Here is a 21,135-nt window from a genome sequence, read left to right on the forward strand (position 1 = left end):
TTGAGCTATTTCAGGCTACAATAAATGACTGCATAGTCATATTAACTGTACAAGAATCAGAACCTCCAGCATTAAACAGCACCTGGGCAGGGAGGAATGAGTGGGAGAGAGCTAATATAATTATTGTTTTTTTTTTTTAAGAAATAACTCACGTGCCATTTTAAAATCCTCAACTTTTTCACCGCATGCAACCACATTCGCTGAAAAGCCTGAGCTGTCTTCATCGTGGCAGGCGATAATCTGTTAAGGGACTCTGAATGTTCCAGTCTTTTCATCAGTTTCCACCACTCAAACATTGTTATGTAAGTCTAATACAATAGTGGCCTACATACTCGGCAAATCCTGCTATCACTTCACAGAGTAGTTTTTGTTGCATTTGTTTTTAAGAAAACCCACAAATGAGAAGAAACCTACTTCTTAAACACCACTTTCTCAAACAGAAAATAATCAAATGCAGGGCTTTAAAAAACACAAGTTAAAGAACTTTTCATATTTATCATCAGTCAAGTACCCATCAATCAAGTACCCATGGAAGGTAAGGACCACGCAAAATAGGAAATTATGGTAGAAGCAGTTCCAAGTGTTTAGGCCACAAGCAGATGTTAGATGTGCTAAATGCCCAATGGATCTGTGGTTGGCATCTGCCTGAACAGCCAACCACAAGATCTTCTGGGAGAAGAGAAAGAGCACCTTGTGAACCACTGCATCCCACGGTACTTCTAAGCAGCCCAACAGCATACTGAGTTCCCATTCTTTTACTGCTTAGTTAATCCACAGCCTCTTGTGGCGCAGAGTGATAAGGCAGCAGACATGCAGTCTGAATGCTCTGCCCATGAGGCTGGGAGTTCAATCCCAGCAGCCAGCTCAAGGTTGACTCAGCCTTCCATCCTTCCGAGGTCGGTAAAATGAGTACCCAGCTTGCTGGGGGGTAAACGGTAATGACTGGGGAAGGCACTGGCAAACCACCCCGTATTGAGTCTGCCATGAAAACACTAGAGGGCGTCACCCCAAGGGTCAGACATGACCCGGTGCTTGCACAGGGGATACCTTTACCTTTAATCCACAGCATCCCATTTTGCTTCTCCCAACCACCCATGACTGATGATACTGATTGCAATCACCTCTCTTTTACCTGGTGATTAGCTAAGTGCTGAGCACACAATGGGATAGGGACAGTACTACCAGAAAAGACCTTGGGAGCAGGAATGACACTGAACAGGTTATCAGATGCTGCAGCTAATATAGGGTGGATTGCACATACCTTCAATCCCTCAGTTATTCAGTGGTGAATTACCAATTCTGAACAAGTGAGATATCTCCACTAAGTACATTTTTGTATAGCACCTGACAATTTTATGCTCCTAAGAAATAAAAATACAAGGCAATATGAAATTTGTCTTTGCTGCATCATCATTTGTAATATCTTTCGCACAGGCAGTCAGCATCTGACAACATGCATGTATGAAAAGGACCAAAGTGTTGCAAGGAAGATAACACCACTTGGAGATTCAGCCCCCCCCCCCAAAGGAAATCTATCTCTAAGCAAGAGGTACAGTGGGCCTCTATAGGATTGGAAACCAGAATTCAGGTCATAAATCTTGCAAGATGATACCTCTGGGTCTGTACATCCTTCTGGATTATACAGTAATGAATTCAGACATCAGACAACATATCTGCTTTGTTGTTTTACATTATTTTTAACCACAGTCTTTCCAATACAGTTCAACAAGACAACTGAAGTTAGCTGAATACAAGAAGCCAGACTTCTGAATTCAGTCCCCTCCAACCACTTATGATATGGAACAAGGAGATACAACATAAGACCTTCCACTTTTATCCAAAAGTTCCAGGATACTAATACTTACCAGGGCCAACTAAAAGATCAGAATGAAACTGATCTTAGTAAGAGTAACACTGCTCCCCCCCCCCCCACAGGCCAACACCAGTTCCTGTGGTTTTTCTGTCACATTTTTATCCCTTCCTTCCTCCAAAGAGCTTAGGGCAGCTAACATATTAGTTTCAGTACATTTCATCCATCGGTACATTTTCATTTTCATCCATTTTGTCCTCACACTGACTCAGTGATGTGGGTTAGGCTGAGTGGTGGTGACTTGTCCAAGCCACCCAGCATGCTTCATGGCTGAGCTGACATTTCAACCTGAGACTTCCTAGCCCTAATCTAACACTAATATGTGTTATCTGGTTTCCAATTCTTACTTGTTACTCTAGGGTCAAATTCAGAAGCACATTCTTGTATTTTGTGTTTTTATGGTAAGAGGGCTAGGCTAATTTTCTTGCTACCCTCGTGTGTCGGATTTATTATGAACTTGTTTTTCTAACTGTCTCCTTAATTTGAACAGATTGTGTGTTCACAGAATGGCTAAAAAGTGAATTGTTAATTTGGAAAACAGGAAGGAGAAATCTTGTAATCTGGTGCTGAATCATTTTCTGTAGGCTGCATTTGCCTCAAATACAAAACTGGAGCAATGCAAATGGACAGTGTAAACTGAATGGCTTGTCACAGCAAAATATTTACCCCTTTGGTAGGAGCAGCACCGCTATCAAGCTACCTGCTGTTAAATGGTAGATCTAGGAACTGGTTTTCCACTAGAGGGTAGTATTATGCAACTGATGATGCACTTGTACAGAATAAGGAAAGGTGGGATTACAATTGGATGTTAATGAGAATCTATATATTTTATGCTTATGTACTTTCAAAGCCACATATGTTTCCTGGGAAGATAGCAGTAACACCAAATTGGAATACAAGATAATGTTAATTCCAATTCTCTATGTCAGACTTTCTCTGTCAGGGGTTTCTTGACAGCCCTGGAAGGATTTTCTGAATGGGTGGGAGTTAATTTTTAATATATTTTTAAAATTTGTTAAACATTTATTGGGTGATATGATCACATATGGTCATGTCAATCAGCTTCTCCCTCCCAAAATGGCCAGTGGCCAGGAGGGGGTAGGAAAAGGAGGGGCTCTGTGTGGCAGTGTACACAGGATTGCGCCACTTCTGGGGTTTCTTGAAGCCTGAAGAATGTTTCAGGCATTTCTCAATGGTAAAAAAGTTGACAATGGCTGCTCTATGTATATTATTTATACTAGATTTACTGTATTCCTAACACAATAGAAACAAGCAAACAAGTTCCTGAAAGCCAAAAGGCAGTGGTAAGCCGCTCTATATTTTTCAGTCAGAGAAGCTTCAGACAAAAGCATTGGGTAGAACTCAGCTTTTCAAATCCTCTGTGAATTCTTATGTGAGGAAAGCTGCTCACGGAAGAACTCAGTTGTGTAATGTCTGTCTAAAGTTTTAATAGACAAGAAAGATTAAGACTCTTCATAATCCTCATATTGTATCTTTTCAATGATGACAAAGTAAGGTGTTTGGACAATGCAATATTACTGCAGTTTTCTTGGTACAGCTCCCTGCTCATTTCAATGGGGCTTGTACAGAAGAACTTCCTAGTGGACTGTGGCCCACAAAACTACCACTCTTTCCCTAGAAAAGTTATTTTCATTTATTTGTTGTAGCAAATTCTTTCATGGGATTCAGTGAAAAACACAAAGCGCTAACAAAGTAACATCCACATTCTGTACGAATACCAGCTATTGCATATGCATATTTTAATAGACATTAAATATCCTCTTTTTAAAATAAAAGCATTGACTATACTGAACTTGGATTAATTGCAAACATGTTGAAGATTAATTTATGACTTTCAACACACAGCAAGTTAAAAGCTGCTTTTCCATGAAGTATCTGCCTGGCTACAGAAGAAAGGGAAAGAACTGTGCATAAGAAACAGGGCAGCAACATAGATCTAATCTTGGTTCTTTGACAAACTTGCCCTACAGGTGTGTCTGGTAAGCAAATTTAAAACCATGTTCTCTGTGTGAGCAAGAGTACCAGTGACACTTTGTAATGCACACTTATCAATGTGAGTTACTGTACAGCTGGGGTTACTAAAATAAACTAGCTGCTTCAAAAGCATCCACAAGGATGCATCTCAGAAACCACAATGTTACCCCCTTTTTGGCTAATTCTTTGTACAAGGCTTATTGTAAAGGTGACATCCACCATCTTAATATTTCATAGTAACACTACAAATGTAACCACAATTACTGAATTGGTGCAGATGGCAGCAGTCCACAGTGGCACTCTTTACTATTGCAAACAGTAGTTTATTACAGCAAACAGAACGCCAGACCCATGCTGCATTTTAAAAAGACCTGCAACATGGCTTAATGTAAAAGAAGTAGATGGCTTCAATAAGGAAGCTGACAAGGAGCTGACTAGCTGCCCAAAGGAAGACAAATTAAGTACCAAAGGCCTCACTAGGAAACATTCTCTCAGTAAACTCAATTAGAATTGCCTTCTCTTGGTCACGCTAAAACGCTGGTAAGAACATCACCAGCAGTCCAGAGAGATCAGAGTGCAAATGGATTGACTGCAAAAGGCTCCGAAAATCAACGGTTCAACCTGCAAAGATCTGGGGCCTGAGGGAAGGAGCAGAAGCAGCATCAGACAAACAGAGGCACTTAAATACACTTGACTGCAGGCTCTTTTTTTAGCTCCTTTGCATGTTAACTTAAATTCACTGAGTTAACAGAGCTATGGTACCCCAGTTGCCTGCAGCCAAGCAAATTATGACTTAGCCAGCAGAGATGTAGATTTTACACACAAACATCTATAGAACATTTTTTAATTTAAATAAAACATATTTACATACCACAAAATGGAGTACCTGCAAGAGCTTCTCACTTCCCCCTCCTCCACTATTTCCACTTTTCCTTCCCTATAAAACCCCATAGCATTTCCCTTTGTCTTGCTTCTTTCTCCTTCCTGCCCACCGGTCAGCCCAACCTTTTCTCCCCAATCTTAATGTTTCCAACCTTCCTTGGACGCATGTTCTAGGAAAACTATAAGGTTAGTTCTGTGGTGTTAGTCATCAGGTAGGACCCAGTTACATGGGGGGGGGGATGAGCTGAAAAGAGGTGGGAGGAGGAACCTCACTTCTCCTATTTCCTCTTTTGCATATTTGGAATTTTTTCTGCTTCTGTCTCTTTCTCATCCATCTACAAGCCTATATTTTATCTACCCTCATATTCAGCTATATTTTATTAATTTACTACAATTAGACCTGGACTTTCTCCATAATGGGAACCCAAAACAGCTTACATCATTCCCTCTTCTCTATTTTATCCTCACAACAGCCCTGTAACATACGTTAGGCTGCGACTCTTTTATCCAGTTTGCTTCCATAGCACAACAACGATTTGAACCCAGGGTCTTCTAGATTCTAGTCTAAAACTCTTAACCACTACTGTACCCTAGATTTTGTGAGGTGGCTACTGTTGAACAGTCACAAGAAGCTTCCATGGTGTCTGATGGATGCTGCTGATCCTGGCCCTTATGAGTTTTTTCTCAAAGGTTAAACAGCTCAGGTAAGGATACTGCCCCTCCCCATGTGTTTTACTGGCAGAAACAAAAGCTTTAATTGACAATACTGTTGTAGTTACCTAACAACAGCCCCAAAGGGCTTTTGTTTCTTAAAGTTATAGTGCTGCTTCAATTTTCTCAGGTTGAGGGAAGATTTGCCTCTATTATATATCACATATCAAGAACCTATTTGTATTCAAGATGTTATATTTAATGATTTTAAATCTACTTCTATTTCATTCCCATATATTTGTATATACTATTTTAGACTGCTTCTCTAAGTTTGTCTCCTGCTAGAAGAAGAAGAGTTGGTTCTTATATGCCGCTTTTCCCTACCCAAAGGAGGCTCAAAGCGGCTTACAGTTGCCTTCCCATTCCTCTCCCCACAACAGACACCCTGTGGGGTGGGTGAGGCTGAGAGAGCCCTGATATCACTGCTCGGTCAGAACAGTTTTATCAGTGCCGTGGCGAACCCAAGGTCACCCAGCTGGATGCATGTGGGGGAGCGTGGAATCGAACCTGGCATGCCAGATTAGAAGTCCGCACTCCTAACCACTACACCACACTGGCTAGTATATACTACACATAATATACACTCCATCTCTCCTCCAATTATTGTAATAGACTTGTTTGTCAAGAGAGATTAATTTTGCCTTTTTACTGCATATTCAGCAAGTTTATTTTTCTATTCTTCTAAATGTGTACAGCCATCTAATTTCCATTTAGCTGTGTGAATAGTTCTAGCTGCTGTCACCATGTATTTGAGTATCTCTTTTAAATATTTTGGTAATTTCTTAGGCAGAACACCTAATAGTTCTCTTAGCTTCCATTGGAAATTTAAATTTTAATATGCATTTTTCAGTGTATTTTTTCCAGAAAGATTCATGCGATCTGAAGAGAAACCAGAGTATTTTTTCTTTTTTACAAGTCCACCACATATTAAAGGTTTCATCGATGTCTTGACATTTCCAGCATTTTCCTTTAATTTCTCCACAGCTTTTTATTTAGTTTCTTGCTTATCACCATGGATATTTTTACCAGACCACCATCTGATTTCATCTCTATAGACTGTATGTATGAATATACAAATGTACAAAAGAAGGAAACACCTTAGAAACCTGGGTTAGGAATGTGTACAGAAAAAGAGAGCTAAATAGCCATTTGTTTCCAAAGGCACTAGAATATGATTAAGATATATTCCACACACAGAATATTGATTAATTTAGGAGAAAAACAGCCAGTGCCTTCAAGTCTTTCCTATATTTTAAAGTTAACAGGGTTTGATACAGAATGTAACTTTGTCTTTTTTTTTACTTGAGTTAGGTAAAGGTATCCCCTGTGCAAGCACCGGGTCATGTCTGACCCTTGGGGTGACGCCCTCTAGCATTTTCATGGCAGACTCAATACGGGGTGGTTTACCAGTGCCTTCCCCAGTCATTTCCGTTACTTGAGTCATTACTTGAGTTACACTTTAATAATTAAAAATAGTCCTCCCTTCATTACTGAGGTGAAAGGACAGAAGAATGGAAAGAAACAGATTCCCTAAGATATTAAGAGTTATTAGTCAAAATGTATAGGCTTCCCATTTATCTGCCCTGGGTAGGGATTACCTATCCCCAAAGAGCTAAGTAGCAGGAGAATAAAATAACCTCTCAATAGAGGCACTCTAGGAACTTTCACCAGTCTCTATATTAAAGATGACAGAAACCAGAGAAGGCAGCCTACAGCATCACCCAGAAGTAACATCATATACTCCCTAAACTCCACACTCCCCAAACATCACCCACAAAATCTCCCAGCATCTGACAAAGCAGTGTTGGGAACTCTATCAAACGTACCAGGATCCCAATTTCTTTCCTTTTCCTGAATTGATACGCTAATACTTAAAAGCTGGGACTCAGTGGAAAAGCCTCTGCTTTGCATGCAAAGGTTCAAGTCCCAGCATGTCTGATAAAAAGGACCAAGCAGTAGGTGAAACAAAAGTGCTCTGCCTGAGACCCTGGAGAATGGCTCTCAATCTGAATAGACAATGCTGACCATATTGGACCAAGGTCTGATTCAGTATAAGGCAGCTTCATGTATGATCATATCAAAAGCTTGCTCTTTTAAAACATACAGATCTCATAGAGACACAGCTTTCAGAGCACGTAGCCTGGGACTCCAGCAACAATGGTAATTAAATCCATCGCCCTAAATAGCAGGAGAGATCTAAGAGATCTAAGACACTGATATATTATCTGCCCTGAAGTCTTCCGTTTTCCTCTCTCTCCAACATCTCTTGCATAAACTGAGACAAATTGTGCCAAAACAACTGTAACCAAAAAAAAAAAAAAAATCCTCTTGTGCCTAATCTACACACACCTCAACATGAAATGGCAGACGGAGGTGAAAGAGTCCATGCCTATACTCTGAAACTGAACAGTCAACCCTTTGCAGCACTTTATATCTCATGGAGGGCAACATCAATATTATGTTCTTCATAGTGACAAAACAAGCAAACCAAATACAGGCTAGGCTGGATTAAAGGACACTTAAACCTACTATGATTGTTAAAGTAAAGCTGTCTGTGCGAAAATATTACATTTATAAACATCCCTTACTATTAAACGTAAGAATGCTTTACAAAACATGTAGGAGTTGAAATAAATAGGTCTAGAATGCCATAAACCAAGGTTATGTATATCACAGGGATCATTAAGAGCACTTGTCTTCAGACCGTAGATTTTGACCTGCACAGGCTAGCCCAATTGAGCAGTGAATTAGATCAACTGATGGTTTTATGGTGTAAGACAGTTACATATCCTCAGTGTAGTTTTGCTTCTACTTTTCTTTCCCCTTCTTATAGTGCATCAGAACAACATTAGGACTGACTACATTACTAGTCTAGACAGAATACTAGATGGACAGGACCAAACTGGAAGCTCTATATCAGGGACTCCCAACCAGGGGTCCACAGGAACTCCAGATGGGGTCTGCATCCTTAATGGGCTTGGCCATAAGTTAGCAAATCAGCTTCCATCACTCCTCCTCCCAAGTGTGAGTGAATGATGTTATGGTTTCTGTGCCTGGGAATGACCATCCAGCTTGGGGAACACCTGAACTGAGGAGCAGAGTGAGTTTCACCACTGGAGACAGGAAGTTTGAAATTAAGATCTATCTCCTTGACTGATCGCTGGGAACTGCTTATGCTTTGATGGCCTCCCCTTCTCAAAGAAGGAACAGTCGTGGAATAAGTCTAAGGTTTTGCTGTGTGCCCTTACCTCTCCATATATATTCTAGGTTTCTAAACATATTCCAGAATTCTGCTGAATAGAAACCAATCCTTCCCAAAAGCTCCAATTCCCACCCACCCCCTTTTAGAACAACTCATTACTGGGATATAATCCAATTAGGTCAACATTTATACTTAATCATCCAGTCACAATGCAACAAAGCTCAAGACAATGAGACAACTGTGAGCTTTAAAGGGAATCTCAATGCAATCCATATTAATGCCCCCACCCATTCACCATTCTACTATCTCTTTGTTCCAGCTCTATTAAAAGAAGAACTGTTCATACTGCTCCAAATGTTACATTACAGTTATGAATATTTTTCTGGAGTAATAAGAAACTAATTATACTTTATTGCTTTAGGGATTCTCCCCTTTAGCTGCTATAATGAAACTAGCAATATTTTCTAGTCTCATTATATCTGAGAAGCATTTTTAAGTATTCATACACAAACTATATCCTAGGCCATTATAATTTACATTGTTAAATGAACTGTTTACAGGAAATATTGCCTTGAGTATCAGCAAGAAAAGCAGATTATAAGCACAGTATATAAAACCAAAATATTAAATACTGTGTTAATAAGAAACATTAGGTTGGATTTACATTAAAGCAAAAATGCAAACAGTATAAGCCCATAATATATACATGTGCTCCAACAAAATTAAAATGATGGTTGAAACAATATTAAAACAATTTAAGTGGGAGGTGTTTTGGGACAGCTGCCATAAGAAACCTCTTTGCCTAATTCTGAATAATTTTCAGACACTGACCTCTTTGTTAGTTGTATAATCCATTGTAAACTGTTTGCACTGCAATTGTTAGGTCTGGGCATGAGAATGTGAAATCTGGGCAGAAGAGGGAGAGATCCCCATTGATAAAGGCGTAACTTGCTTGATACATTTGCAAAAGCCTTTTACTTGGAGTTGCTAGATTATTAGTCAGTAAACAAAGCAGCTATTGATCTGCTCAAGGCCCTGTCTAACTGTTTTCTTTCTTCACATATACTTATCTTTTCCTTGGCCTTATTGTGATAATGGTCCAGGGAAAGCAAGTTGTCCAGATGAATCAGGCCTTGTCCTACTTTCCCCTGCAATTTCTGAAGAAACTTGTACCTGCATAAAATGTCAGCCTTTTGGCAATGCACTCTAGTTCTGTCTGCACAAGTTCGCTATTCCAAAGTGCATGACACAACTTCCTTCCCCTAAGCAGTAACTGGCACTGGTCAGATCCCCAAGGATGTCGCTGGTGAATTGCTAACACTGTGGGGTTCTCATAAGATGCTACTTACATTGCAATGAAGATGGTTTACAAATTTTAAACAAGTTTTGTAGACTCCTATTTAATACAAATACAGTATCTTAATTACTCACTTCTATATTATGCTTCTAATGCTTTTTATAGGATGCTCCTATTAATCTTTTTCTTGCTTAGGTCAAACAACTTTGGATTTGATTAAATCTTTTTTTCTTATTTTATTGGATAAGACCTCCTCATCATCATGCACAAACAGCACACAATTTCTTCTCAAATTCCGCATTCTGTTTAAGTTGTCTGGCCACAGTTAACTAATAATGTACTATGTAAAGAGTGTCCAAGAGCAATAAAGGACTACGACATTTTCCTTTCTCACCAGAATAGATAGAAAGGTGGAAAACAAACTAATCACATGTCCCTTTCAACAGAGTGAAAGCCAAGATTCTCAAGTGTTAGCAAAAAAAAATGTTTTGGTTCTTGGAACACAAAACACAGTGTGTTTTGGAAAGCAGGAGAAAGGGGAAGGGTAGCTAACCATTCCCTTCTGCTGTCAGATTAATATGTCAGCCCCTCTTCAGCACTGGCACATTGTAATTATATTAGGCATCTTCCAGACCCTTTACATTCTTCCCAAAGAATCCTCAATTCACAATGGAGAGTTACTTCTGCTGCTTGGAATCTGCTGCCACCAGGAGCCAATGCTCAATATGGGTAACTGGGGAAATAATTTTAAGACCCTTTTCATTTTGGACTGTATAAAGAAAGGAAGCTGTTGTGGAAGAAGCTATTGCTCCACAAAACTATTTGCCAATCTTTTATTAATCTAAAGAATGCATTTATGCCACCTCTACAGACTCTACACCAATGAATCTGACTTGGAACTTGTATTTTCTCAGGGGTGTACATTAAAATTTCTCATCTGTTCTTCTCATGTAGTCATAAATTCTATGCATATTTATTTAGAACATTTCTGTGCCACCTCTCCAGGAAGCCTACTCAAGGCAATTTAGGAGTAAAACATGAAGCAAGCACCATGCACTCTGACACAGACACAACATAACAATGCTATTAAAAGTCCGATTATTACTTCCATCTGAAGCATCAATCAATGGGGAGGTACACTGAGAAGCAAATAATAAATAAATAATCCAGACATATCACAAAGATTGGTGACAAACCTGGGAGGAGAATCTGTCAACCATTATGCCTGTTCTTTGATGTAGTTCCCTGCATAATGAGTATGAGCTAAGAAGAAAGGTGGGGTAAAATATTTTAACAAGCAGAAACCATCACAGGGCTGAATATGCACACAGACAGTATTGTGTCATAATATACTTCTTGTGGCACAGGGTGGTAAGGCAGCCGACATGCTGTCTGAAGCTCTGACCATGAGGCTGGGAGTTCGATCCCAGCAGCCGGCTCAAGGTTGACTCAGCCTTCCATCCTTCCGAGGTTGGTAAAATGAGTATCCAGCTTACTGGGGGGTAAAACGGTAATGACTGGGGAAGGAAATGGCAAACCACCCCGTATTGAGTCTGCCAAGAAAACGCTGGAGGGCGTCACCCCAAGGGTCAGACATGACTCGGTTCTTGCACAGGGGATACCTTTACCTTTGTACTTCTCATATAGATTCAGACCTATCACTTACGCGCAGCAAATAATGTAGACTACACCAGGATTTATGCATGTGTGGGGAAAATACTGTGGTGTTTTAGGAATGTGGTGTTTTAGGAATGAACATCTCGGTGTTGGAAGGAGGAGTGTAAGAAGCTAGCTTGCCCTGAGAATAGTCATTCACCTCATTTTACTGCTGTGTAAAACCCATCTCCTCAAAAAATGGAAGTCTGTGATAGAATCCATCTTGGAAAAACATGGATAGCCCAGTTCCACAAGGGTGTCATCACCCAAAATGGGGAAAAGTTCAGATCTGAACGTGTGCTTGCACACAAATGTTTATACCTTGAATAAAACTTCATTGATCTTAAAGGTGCCTCTGGAATCAAACTTGGTTCTGCTACTTCAGACCAATACAGCTACCCACCTTCCTTTTCTCTCTTTAAGGACACTTGATGTGAAACCCCTTTCTGTTGTGTGTGTGTGGGGGGAGGGGGGATTCACGCTCACCAGTCTGGCTGCTCCTACTGCAATAGTACTCTCCTGTTGTTGTTGTTAGGTGCGAAGTTGTGTCCGACCCATTGCGACCCCATGGACCAGGGGCCCTGAACTAAGCAAATGCTGGCAGGGGCTCATGGAAATTGTAGTCCATGGACTTCTGGAGGGCTGCAGTTTGACTACCCCTGCTATGGACAATGATCCTCCAGGCCTTCCTGTCCTCTACCATTCCCCGGAGTCCATTTAAGCTTGCACTGGCTGCTTCAGTGACTCCATCCAGCCACCTCATTCTCTGTGGTCCCCTTCTTCTTTTGCCCTCAATCGCTCCCAGCATTAGGCTCTTCTCCAGGGAGTCCTTCCTTCTCATTAGGTGGCCAAAGTATTTCAGTTTCATCTTCAGGATCTGGCCTTCTAAGGAGCAGGGCCCCATGAATCCTGGTGCTACAGGCCCTCCTGGATTAGATTAAAATTAGGCTTCTTCATGAAGCTCTAATATTAGTAATTGGAGAAATCCAAAAGTGGATTCAGTCTCAAGTTGAGTTTCACCAGTTACTTAAATTATTCTCAAATAACTTAGTTCACTATTCCCATAGTACCTGAAGACAAGGCAGTAGTAGCTGTACGAACTACTGAAGTTACTCATAAAGGTTATTCCTGGTAGAGTCACCACTCTAGCAGTATTGCCAAGAAATACATCTCAACAAACATTCAACAACAAAATAGTCTTGAGTACCCAACAAAACAAATAATTTCATACATACTGGTAGATAACAGCAATGTCAGCATCAAAACAAGAAAGCATATAAAAGAATATGTAACTAAGGCCTTTTACAAGAGGTCAGCAAAATAATGAGTCTCTCCGTGTTTTTTGTGATGCCTAGAAAACCATCAGCAGATGACCTGTGTTGCATTCAACAAAGTCCCGTGGGACATTCAACTGTTGGTTTCCAAATTTTCACAAGCTATTAAAGCCAACATTTTTACTAAGCAAAGTGAATACAAAACCAGCACAGAACACTGAACAGCATTATTTCAATTAAAAATGAACAACAGATACACATATAGCCTCTCTGCTAGTATTTAGGAGGCAACAATACCAAGCAAGAGTCTCAAACAGCCTGCAACATATTTCTAGATAGATGTCCTCAAAAGCTACCATGTGAAAAGCTGAGTGGATTTAAATAATACACATTAGTATATACTTTTTTGTCTCTATATTCAGGGACAAAAGGAGGAAAATATTGCAAGAAAAAGCAGGTCATTGACATCTGGTAGTCTGCCTTTCTAGGCTCGACAACTGCTTAGAAGATTTTCCCATTCAACTGAGAGAATCCCATGTCTTCTGTCCAAGTATCATCATGTCTTATAATATAAATAGAATATATTACTGAATGACAATAATCTGTCTCTGAATCATGAGACTGGTGGGATGACTTATGAATGTCACTAGCTTTCCTCCTTGACTTTCCAGTTCTATGCAATCAGTGTAATTGTAACTTCCCCAACCAGTTTATATTATGAAAGACAGAACTGTAATGTACTCTATGCACCAAAGAAATTATAGTGCCTGCAGAACAATCCTCCCTTCTTAATTAAGGATATATTTGGTCATGCATGGAAGCATGATACTTAAGCAGTAAGTCAAGCAAACCTGGGTCCCTACATTTAAAACACCTACCCCGTCTCCCAATTTAGTCAGACTCTGAACACCCAACAGCTTCAAAGTACTCAAAGACAGTTCCGTGTTGTTAGATGCACTGCTTACTTGATTAGTATCCCAACTTTCTTCCCAATGGAAACCCAAAGCAGCTGACATCACTCTCCATTTTATCTTCACAACAACTCTGTGAGGTAGGTCAGGCTGTCGGTGTGATGCTGGACCAAGTTCACCCAGAGTGGGAATTCCAACGTGGGTCTCCGAAACCCTAGCCCCAGTCTAACCAGTACATCACACTAGCTCTCACTACACACATCAAGCATCCATAAATATGTCATATGTAAAAGCATGGGGAAATGGAAAGAACAGCAGACCCAGGAAAGACCAGAATTCAAGCACCTGATCAAGTGGTGATCACCAGGTCGCTTTCAGCCTGCTTAATTCACCTCACTACGAAAGGTGATAGGCTCCTGTGCGCCACCCTGATCCACTTCGAGAAAGGCTCGACAGAACTGCGATAGAGCCACTGAACGGCCAGAGAAAGTCATTGAGTTACCGGCAATTTTCTCCCTGCACGGTTTTCATAGTTTCAAAGCTTACGATTGCTGTGAACAAGTGGATGTGATGGGAGGGGGGGGGATTCCCCCAAAGAGGGTGCTTTTAAAAACAATTACTTACTTACCACAAACCAAGGTGAAAGCAACGGGCCGGAATGCAGCAAGCGATCGCCTCCTCTCACCGGCATCTCTGGGAAAGAAGAGTTGAAGAAACTCCCGAAAGCGCACCCCCCTCCTCCTCCTTCCTATATACACTTGGGAAAGAGTAGCTACTCACGAGTCTCAAAAGAGCTCATTAGCGCCTTAAATTTGGGAAGAACCGTAGTAAACGATTGAAAGTGCTTCGAAGTCGCACTCTTCCCTCCTCCTCCCGTTTCTTACATGCCCTGTCCGAGCGCGCTCCCCGCACAGCCACCATGCAAGTGCCCAGCCGTTTCCTCCACCAAGCCCGACTACTCACTCCAGGGAGCATTCCAACAGACGCTACCATTTGACGAGAAGGGGGTGACCGGTTAAGTTACCACAATCGTCTCATGCACATGCATTTCAGCAGCTTCGCTACCCAGAGAACTAGATCAAAATACTCCCAGAATTATATCAAAGCAGGAAGATGAAAAGAGTGGAACCAGTGCTTTGTTAGTACAGACCTTTTCCCTCCCCCCTTCAGGTCCACTTGGTTCGATCCCGGTGGAACCCTGTGCGGCTCCCATTGCAACATTGCTGCTTCCCTTCTTGGAAGTTGGGAAGCCGCAGCTCGCAGGGCATTAATTGTTCGCTTTACGCCTCACATGATACGAGGGAGGAATTACATTAGCCACTCAGTGCTTCAGCTCGGGCAACACTTCCTCCTCCTTTGCTCCCAGGGAGAGCTAGGGAAGAAGCGAAGGAAGTTTTGTAAAGTAACTTGCGGAACAACGCACATCCCGTCCGTCAAAGCCTCAAGAAAAGTACTGCGTAGAATTTCAGAGCAGGAAGAGTGACTGGTTCAAAAGCAAAGGAGCTCGCTGGAGAAAGTACATTCTATCTATCGGAAGTTTCACTAGGACACCAATAAATTTGCTTTCACAGTTCTCAAGCTATTTTAGCCACCTCTCCAACATAGGGGGGACAAGTATTGTCTTTTTCTGAAGTACTGGGATAGAAAAAAAACTAGACAATTTATAACGTATCAGATCTCAAGTATTTGGACAACAGACCACCGAGTAAGTCCAGAGTTGCTACTCTGAGGCAGGCAACAGCAAAACCATCCTTTTAATGTCTTTTTTAAAGAGACTGTACATGTCAGCTACAAATTGATGGCACTTTACACATACCAGTAATAATGCCACTCAGGCATGTATATGCGTATATTTTAAGAGGAAGGTAATGGCAAACTGCCTCTGCTTCTCACTTGATTTGGGAGCTCCTTGCTGGGGTCACCATGAGTCTGCAAACTGATGGCAATTAACAGATGTGCATGCACACAACACACATTAAAGATTTTTTGCATGGCTGAAATTTAGAGAGTATTGGTGGAAAACATAGGAAGACAAAGGAGGAATACAGATTTTGCACCAGGTTTAGAACATGCACTTGAGGGCCCTCTGTCAGAGTCTTGCATATTCTTTTCACAGTAGGTAGGTCAAACCCTAAAGGAAGAAGCCTGCTGTCAATCCAAATTGGCAAAATGAATGAAAGATCCTGAAAGAAAGAGGCTAAGAAGCAGTAGACGTCTGGTCAAAGTAAAACCACTGGGAGAGGTTGACTGGAAATCTGGATTGATATCACCAATATATATTTGACCCCCAGCTTTATTTCTGCTTAAAAGTTTTTAGGTCTGTGGAAATCCTAGAGGTGCCTGGAGAAAGTACTGTGATGGATGAGAGCCAATAAACTGAAACTCAATCCAGACAAGAGCAAGGTGCTGCTGGTCAATGGAGAAGCTGAGAAAGGGCATCAAAACCAGCCTGGCCAGGAAGGAGCTTCCCCCCTCCCCGAAGGACCAGGTTTGCAACTTGGGGATGCTACTGAACTGCATGTTAGCCTACAGTGGGAAGCATAGGTCTCTTCTGAAACAAAATGCAGTAGCCAGGCAGTTGCCAAGGGTTGGTTACAGATCAGTACTGGTTATCTACGTGCTTCTAGGTATTACTGAAAGTGCTGGTTCTACCTTTAGAACCCTAAATTAGGGATTCTCAAGCAGGCATTTCTCAGCATTTCCGCCACAAGCTAGAGAACCAAGGCTGCTTCCATTGCTCTCCACCCTCCAAGTGTGAATTATCTCGTGGTTTCTGCACCTGGGAGAGGGCAGAGCCTACATACCTGCTCCCACCTTAAACTCCTTTCTCTCCCTCTCCCCAGTCCTCATCAAGCCTGCCTGTTAATGTGGATGGTGATGTCACTTCAAGTGACTTATGGCAGGGAGGCATGGCCAGCTGACATCACTTATGGGGTGCTTCAAAGCCTGAAAAATTATTTCAGGTTGACAAAAGCTGCCCGGAATGACTTAGGGCCATGGTCGTTTTCCATACTATTAAAACTGCCATTTAAGATGGCCTCAAGATGGAAGGGGACCTCAAAGTTAGTCACTTGTTAATATTTTACATTTAATAAGGTCAACTTGTCTACACACATCATATGTCCTCATTTTTGAGAAGGGGCTTCAAAAGCAAGTGCGCTCATACATTATACTTGATTTCAGCTTAAAAATGCACAGCAGGCCACAACTAAGGCACCAGGATAGAATTCAGACTTGCTTAAGATATCCTTCAAAATCCAGAAGTGTTCTTTTTACCCACGACTGTTCTACATAGTCATTTTTCCCTTTAAGACTACTAAGTTCCCATGTTGCAACAGAAGTTGCTATTCCATACTTTCCACCAAACTGCCATCATGAAGTCTCAATAGTTTCCAGGGACGTGTCCTGAACTATAAATATGAAGGTTGAGGATTAGTTAAAAGGCTTTTCCCCCCAAGACTACTATTGTGTTTCAATAAGCTAGTCTATTAATTACATACTGAGAAGCCAGCATTGAAGTCCCAACAGTAGTTCACAGCAGGAAAACTACAGCCCTAGCACTAGATTCAAATGAGTAGCCGTGTTGGTCTGAAGTAACACAATAAAATCAGAGTCCAGTAGCACTTTTAAGACCAACATAAATCTTTGTTGGTCTTAAAGGCGCTACTGGATTCTGATTTTATAGCCCTAGCACTAATGCAACACCAGGTCATCTGTACCTACTTCACTACCTTGTGCAGCCATGCAAAAAATGCTACAAAAGTTACTACAAATGGTATTCTGGGAAATATTTCCCCTTTATACCATGCTTCAATTTTAGGCCACAGACCTAACTTTAATGTACAGATGGCAGCGTAGAACCCACTGATCTGTGAGTATATGACAGGAAGAAGAAGAACCAGCATAATGACCCCACCAAAAAGGAAGGGTCTATGCTGAAAGTGCATGCTTAGTATTGATAGGACCAGGAAATGTTTGGCAGAGGGAAGAGACTGTGTCTGTGTGTGATCTCTGGACTACAAAGGAATGCTGTCCACTATTGAGTGACCTCACCTTGTTGACATACTGCCTTTCCAGCATGCAAAACAAAACAGGAGAGGTCTAATGTTCCTGACTAGTATACTAGTAGCAGGGGCTTTGAAGGGCCATCCAAAACAGCAGCTTTCTAGAAGCTCTGCAGCCCACCTGAGTTTATGGGTTGCAGGTCAAAGTTCATGGGTTGCAGTTGATGGCTACAGAAAAAAAAATTGTTTATAACAGTACCTATTTTCCACCCCATCGTGAGACTTGGCAGAGGATTACATCATAAGATCACATATAAAATATACAGAATAATATAAAAACTTTAGAATACATCAATTTAAAATCTACAAACAAAACTTACTCTCATCAGTTGACTATTTGAAATGGGGAGACCAGGGATAAGGAGCCAAACCATCCAAAAGGTATCCCAGACCTTTTTTTTTTAACCTTAGGAAGACTACCTTTTACTTACAGAGTGAAAAAGGGGAAGCATGCAGATTATGTTCTGTCTGGTTCTTGTAAGAAGTTATTTGTTCCTTCTAGGATTGTGGTATGTGATATCAGGAAACCAGGATAACTGAGAAGCATTTTTTTATATTTTGAAAAGTATAATGCAGACAGTTTAAATCTTCTAGTGCTAGGGTAGTCAACCTGTGGTCCTCCGGATGTTCATGGACTACATTTCCCATGAGCCCCTGCCAGCGTTTGCTGGCAGGGGCTCATGGGAATTGTAGTCCATGAACATCTGGAGGACCACAGGTTGACTACCCCTGTTCTAGTGCACCTGTATCTGGTCCCCCCATATCTTTTTTTTTTAAAAAGAGTACATTCAAGTATGTCAGTTATGGACCTATCATTAAACCAAGCAGGAGCACACAGTCCTGGGTAGCCTGGCAAGTAGGGTACAGACAACTGCCCCTGTTTCCCAGGGTTGCAGAGGCGTAAGCTGCTGCTTCAACCAACTTATGACAATGTGATAAAACCACACCTGGAGCAAACTTTACACGTTATAAATGAATGAAGTTGGGTCTGTGGTTGCTATGTTGTGTTAGACGAGGGATGAGAATTCCATGCAGTTCCCATGTACTCCGTGCTCATTTGGATTAGGATCCCGGTATATGTGAAGAAGGGGTATCTCCTTTCCCTGTGGCATTTTTTTGATCTGAAGTTGTTCTCTGCTTGACCCAAAAGTGGACATGGGTTTGCCCAACAGGCCAAATAGTGCAACCTCAGGACCCTAGCAGATCAACAACACTTTATTTACAGTCATTTTAACCAGTACAATAAATGCTGGGATACCAGAAAACAAGGTAAAGTGTTGAATGCATTTAAAATTAAGAACCATAGAATTACAATTTAAATAGTGATCTATATAAAATTTGTAAACATATGGCTATTATTAAAATGCACAAAGGTTTATTTTCCTATTAAATTTTTGCACATCTTAATGGTGGCAGCACAGAATTTGGCAGTACATAGGTTGGTTTGGCAGTTCTCATCATCTAATAAAATCTGTATTGTTTTACATAACAGATCAGAAAAATGGTGCGGGTGGAGAGGTTGGGACCTGCTTACAGGAATTAAGAATTCATGATTTTCAAGGACATAGGACCTGGAGCCAACCTGTATACTTCATAATGCAAATTGGCCTTCTATAGCCTGACTTACCTCAGAGAGTTGTTGTGAGGACATAATGGGAAGAGAGAACTATGTATTTCACACTGAATCCCTGGGAGGAAGAGGAGAGACAAGATGTACTAGACAGATCTTTATTCCTACCATTCCAGAACACCCCAAGGGCATGCAGCCCAAGAAAATATTACAGTAACATTTTCAGTAACTACCCAATCTTTTTTCCTCCTAAACAATGTGGATTTTTTTCTAGAAAAGCAAATCATTATTGAGGGTCAATTGTGAGCATATGCACTAATACTACATATAGGGTGGGGCTTGGTCACAGGATTATGGAATAATACCAGCTTTCTTCCATGCATGAATGTTCTAATCTTATGCTACATAAGAAATCTGGTTTTCTACGTAATGGAATGCACACACAACATTTTAAAAGAGAAAGACTGCACTTTTTTAAATGCCTTCCTAGCCCAAGTGAGAACACACCAGGAACTTACACTTTTGCTGGCTCCCTGTCTGTACCTGGCAGGTTTCTGCACAGGAGGAGAGAGACCAGATGGCAACACCAGTACACATTCTGCCTGACTGGCTTCATGATATCCAAACAGGGAAGCAGCCTCTTCCTGTACTTCCAGTTGGCTCAGATGAGCCAAAGCTTAATACTTCTTTAACATCCAGAAAAGAGTTAAAGCTTCCACCCTCCATATTACTGCATTCTCCACATCCAAATTTTGCTTTTTGACTTTTCATACACATGTCAAATAATATACAAATACCAATGTAATGGGCTCAGAACAAGTCTATGGGTTCCATATAAATGTAGAAAACTTAATACAACTGGCAATTATTATGGTGAATCTGTAGGGTTATAAGGATCAAGAATGGAGAAGCCAAGTTTCAAAAGCCTACTTGGCCATTATTTCAATTACCTGACATGTCTGAATTGGGAAGAACATGGAAGTCAAATTTCAGGTCTACCAGCTTAGGCACTGGTACAGCATTAGTGTAGGGGTGGTATCTCTTTGTGCTGAAGCACTATCTCAGGCTGGTTTAGACTTTTGCCAGTGAGTTATCATTTCAGGGGATAAGAATCCCCCTGATCAAGAAATAGCCCAGTAAAGACCATCTTTCTTCTTACCTTGGGAACATGGTCAGGAAACTGGAGTTTGCTGGGACTGCTGTTGAAGTGATAAGGTGACCTATCATCTGACACTGGGCAGAGCCAGCGTTCTTATTAAAGGGGATGGGAGGAGGAAAGAAAGAGACTAATTTTGCTTTAAGCACCAGATGCAGGCAGCACCAAGCTCAGCTGCCATGTCTCTTCTTCCACACATGACCTCTTGTCCCACTGCTGAAGACAAACAGCAGTTATCAATAGAAACAGGGCTATTTCACTCCCCAATACGCAAAGTGACCAGGAGAGGATCAGCAAAAGCAAGACAAAAATAAACAAAGTGCATGGTTTATGTGGAGTCCTTTGAAAACTGTATAGTGTTATATCATGCTAAGAAGAATAATTCCTTGCATAGATCACTCAGATTAATAAGGATACAGAGAAATTGAACAGAGTAAAAAATTTAAAGAATTTTTTTTTAGAAAATTTAAAAATAGCATTTTCTATCAGCCAAGTCTGGCTCAAAAATTCAAAATGAAGCAATAAAAATGACGGCAATGAAAAAAGT

The 21,135-nt window shown here is 41.0% G+C and overlaps 1 protein-coding gene across 4 annotated transcripts in view; it reads right to left on the reverse strand.

The window, feature by feature from the left end:
- Nucleotides 1–21,135, reverse strand: part of TJP2 (tight junction protein 2) — an 82,772-nt gene that overhangs the window by 26,175 nt on the left and 35,462 nt on the right. The window contains exon 3 of one of the 4 annotated variants that reach the window (XM_077344879.1): nucleotides 19,490–19,550. The exons of 1 other annotated variant lie outside the window; for it this stretch is intronic. In XM_077344879.1, coding sequence (XP_077200994.1) covers nucleotides 19,490–19,513 — 24 coding nt within the window. In that variant the 5' untranslated portion in view covers nucleotides 19,514–19,550. Of the gene's footprint in view, nucleotides 1–14,426; nucleotides 14,758–14,948; nucleotides 14,972–19,489; nucleotides 19,551–21,135 lie in introns of those variants that run through there. 2 more of the 4 variants (XM_077344878.1, XM_077344877.1) reach the window with 2 other exon arrangements.

This window comes from Paroedura picta, chromosome 7 (genome assembly GCF_049243985.1).
Source record: "Paroedura picta isolate Pp20150507F chromosome 7, Ppicta_v3.0, whole genome shotgun sequence".
NCBI classification, from domain to species: Eukaryota; Metazoa; Chordata; class Lepidosauria; order Squamata; family Gekkonidae; genus Paroedura; species Paroedura picta.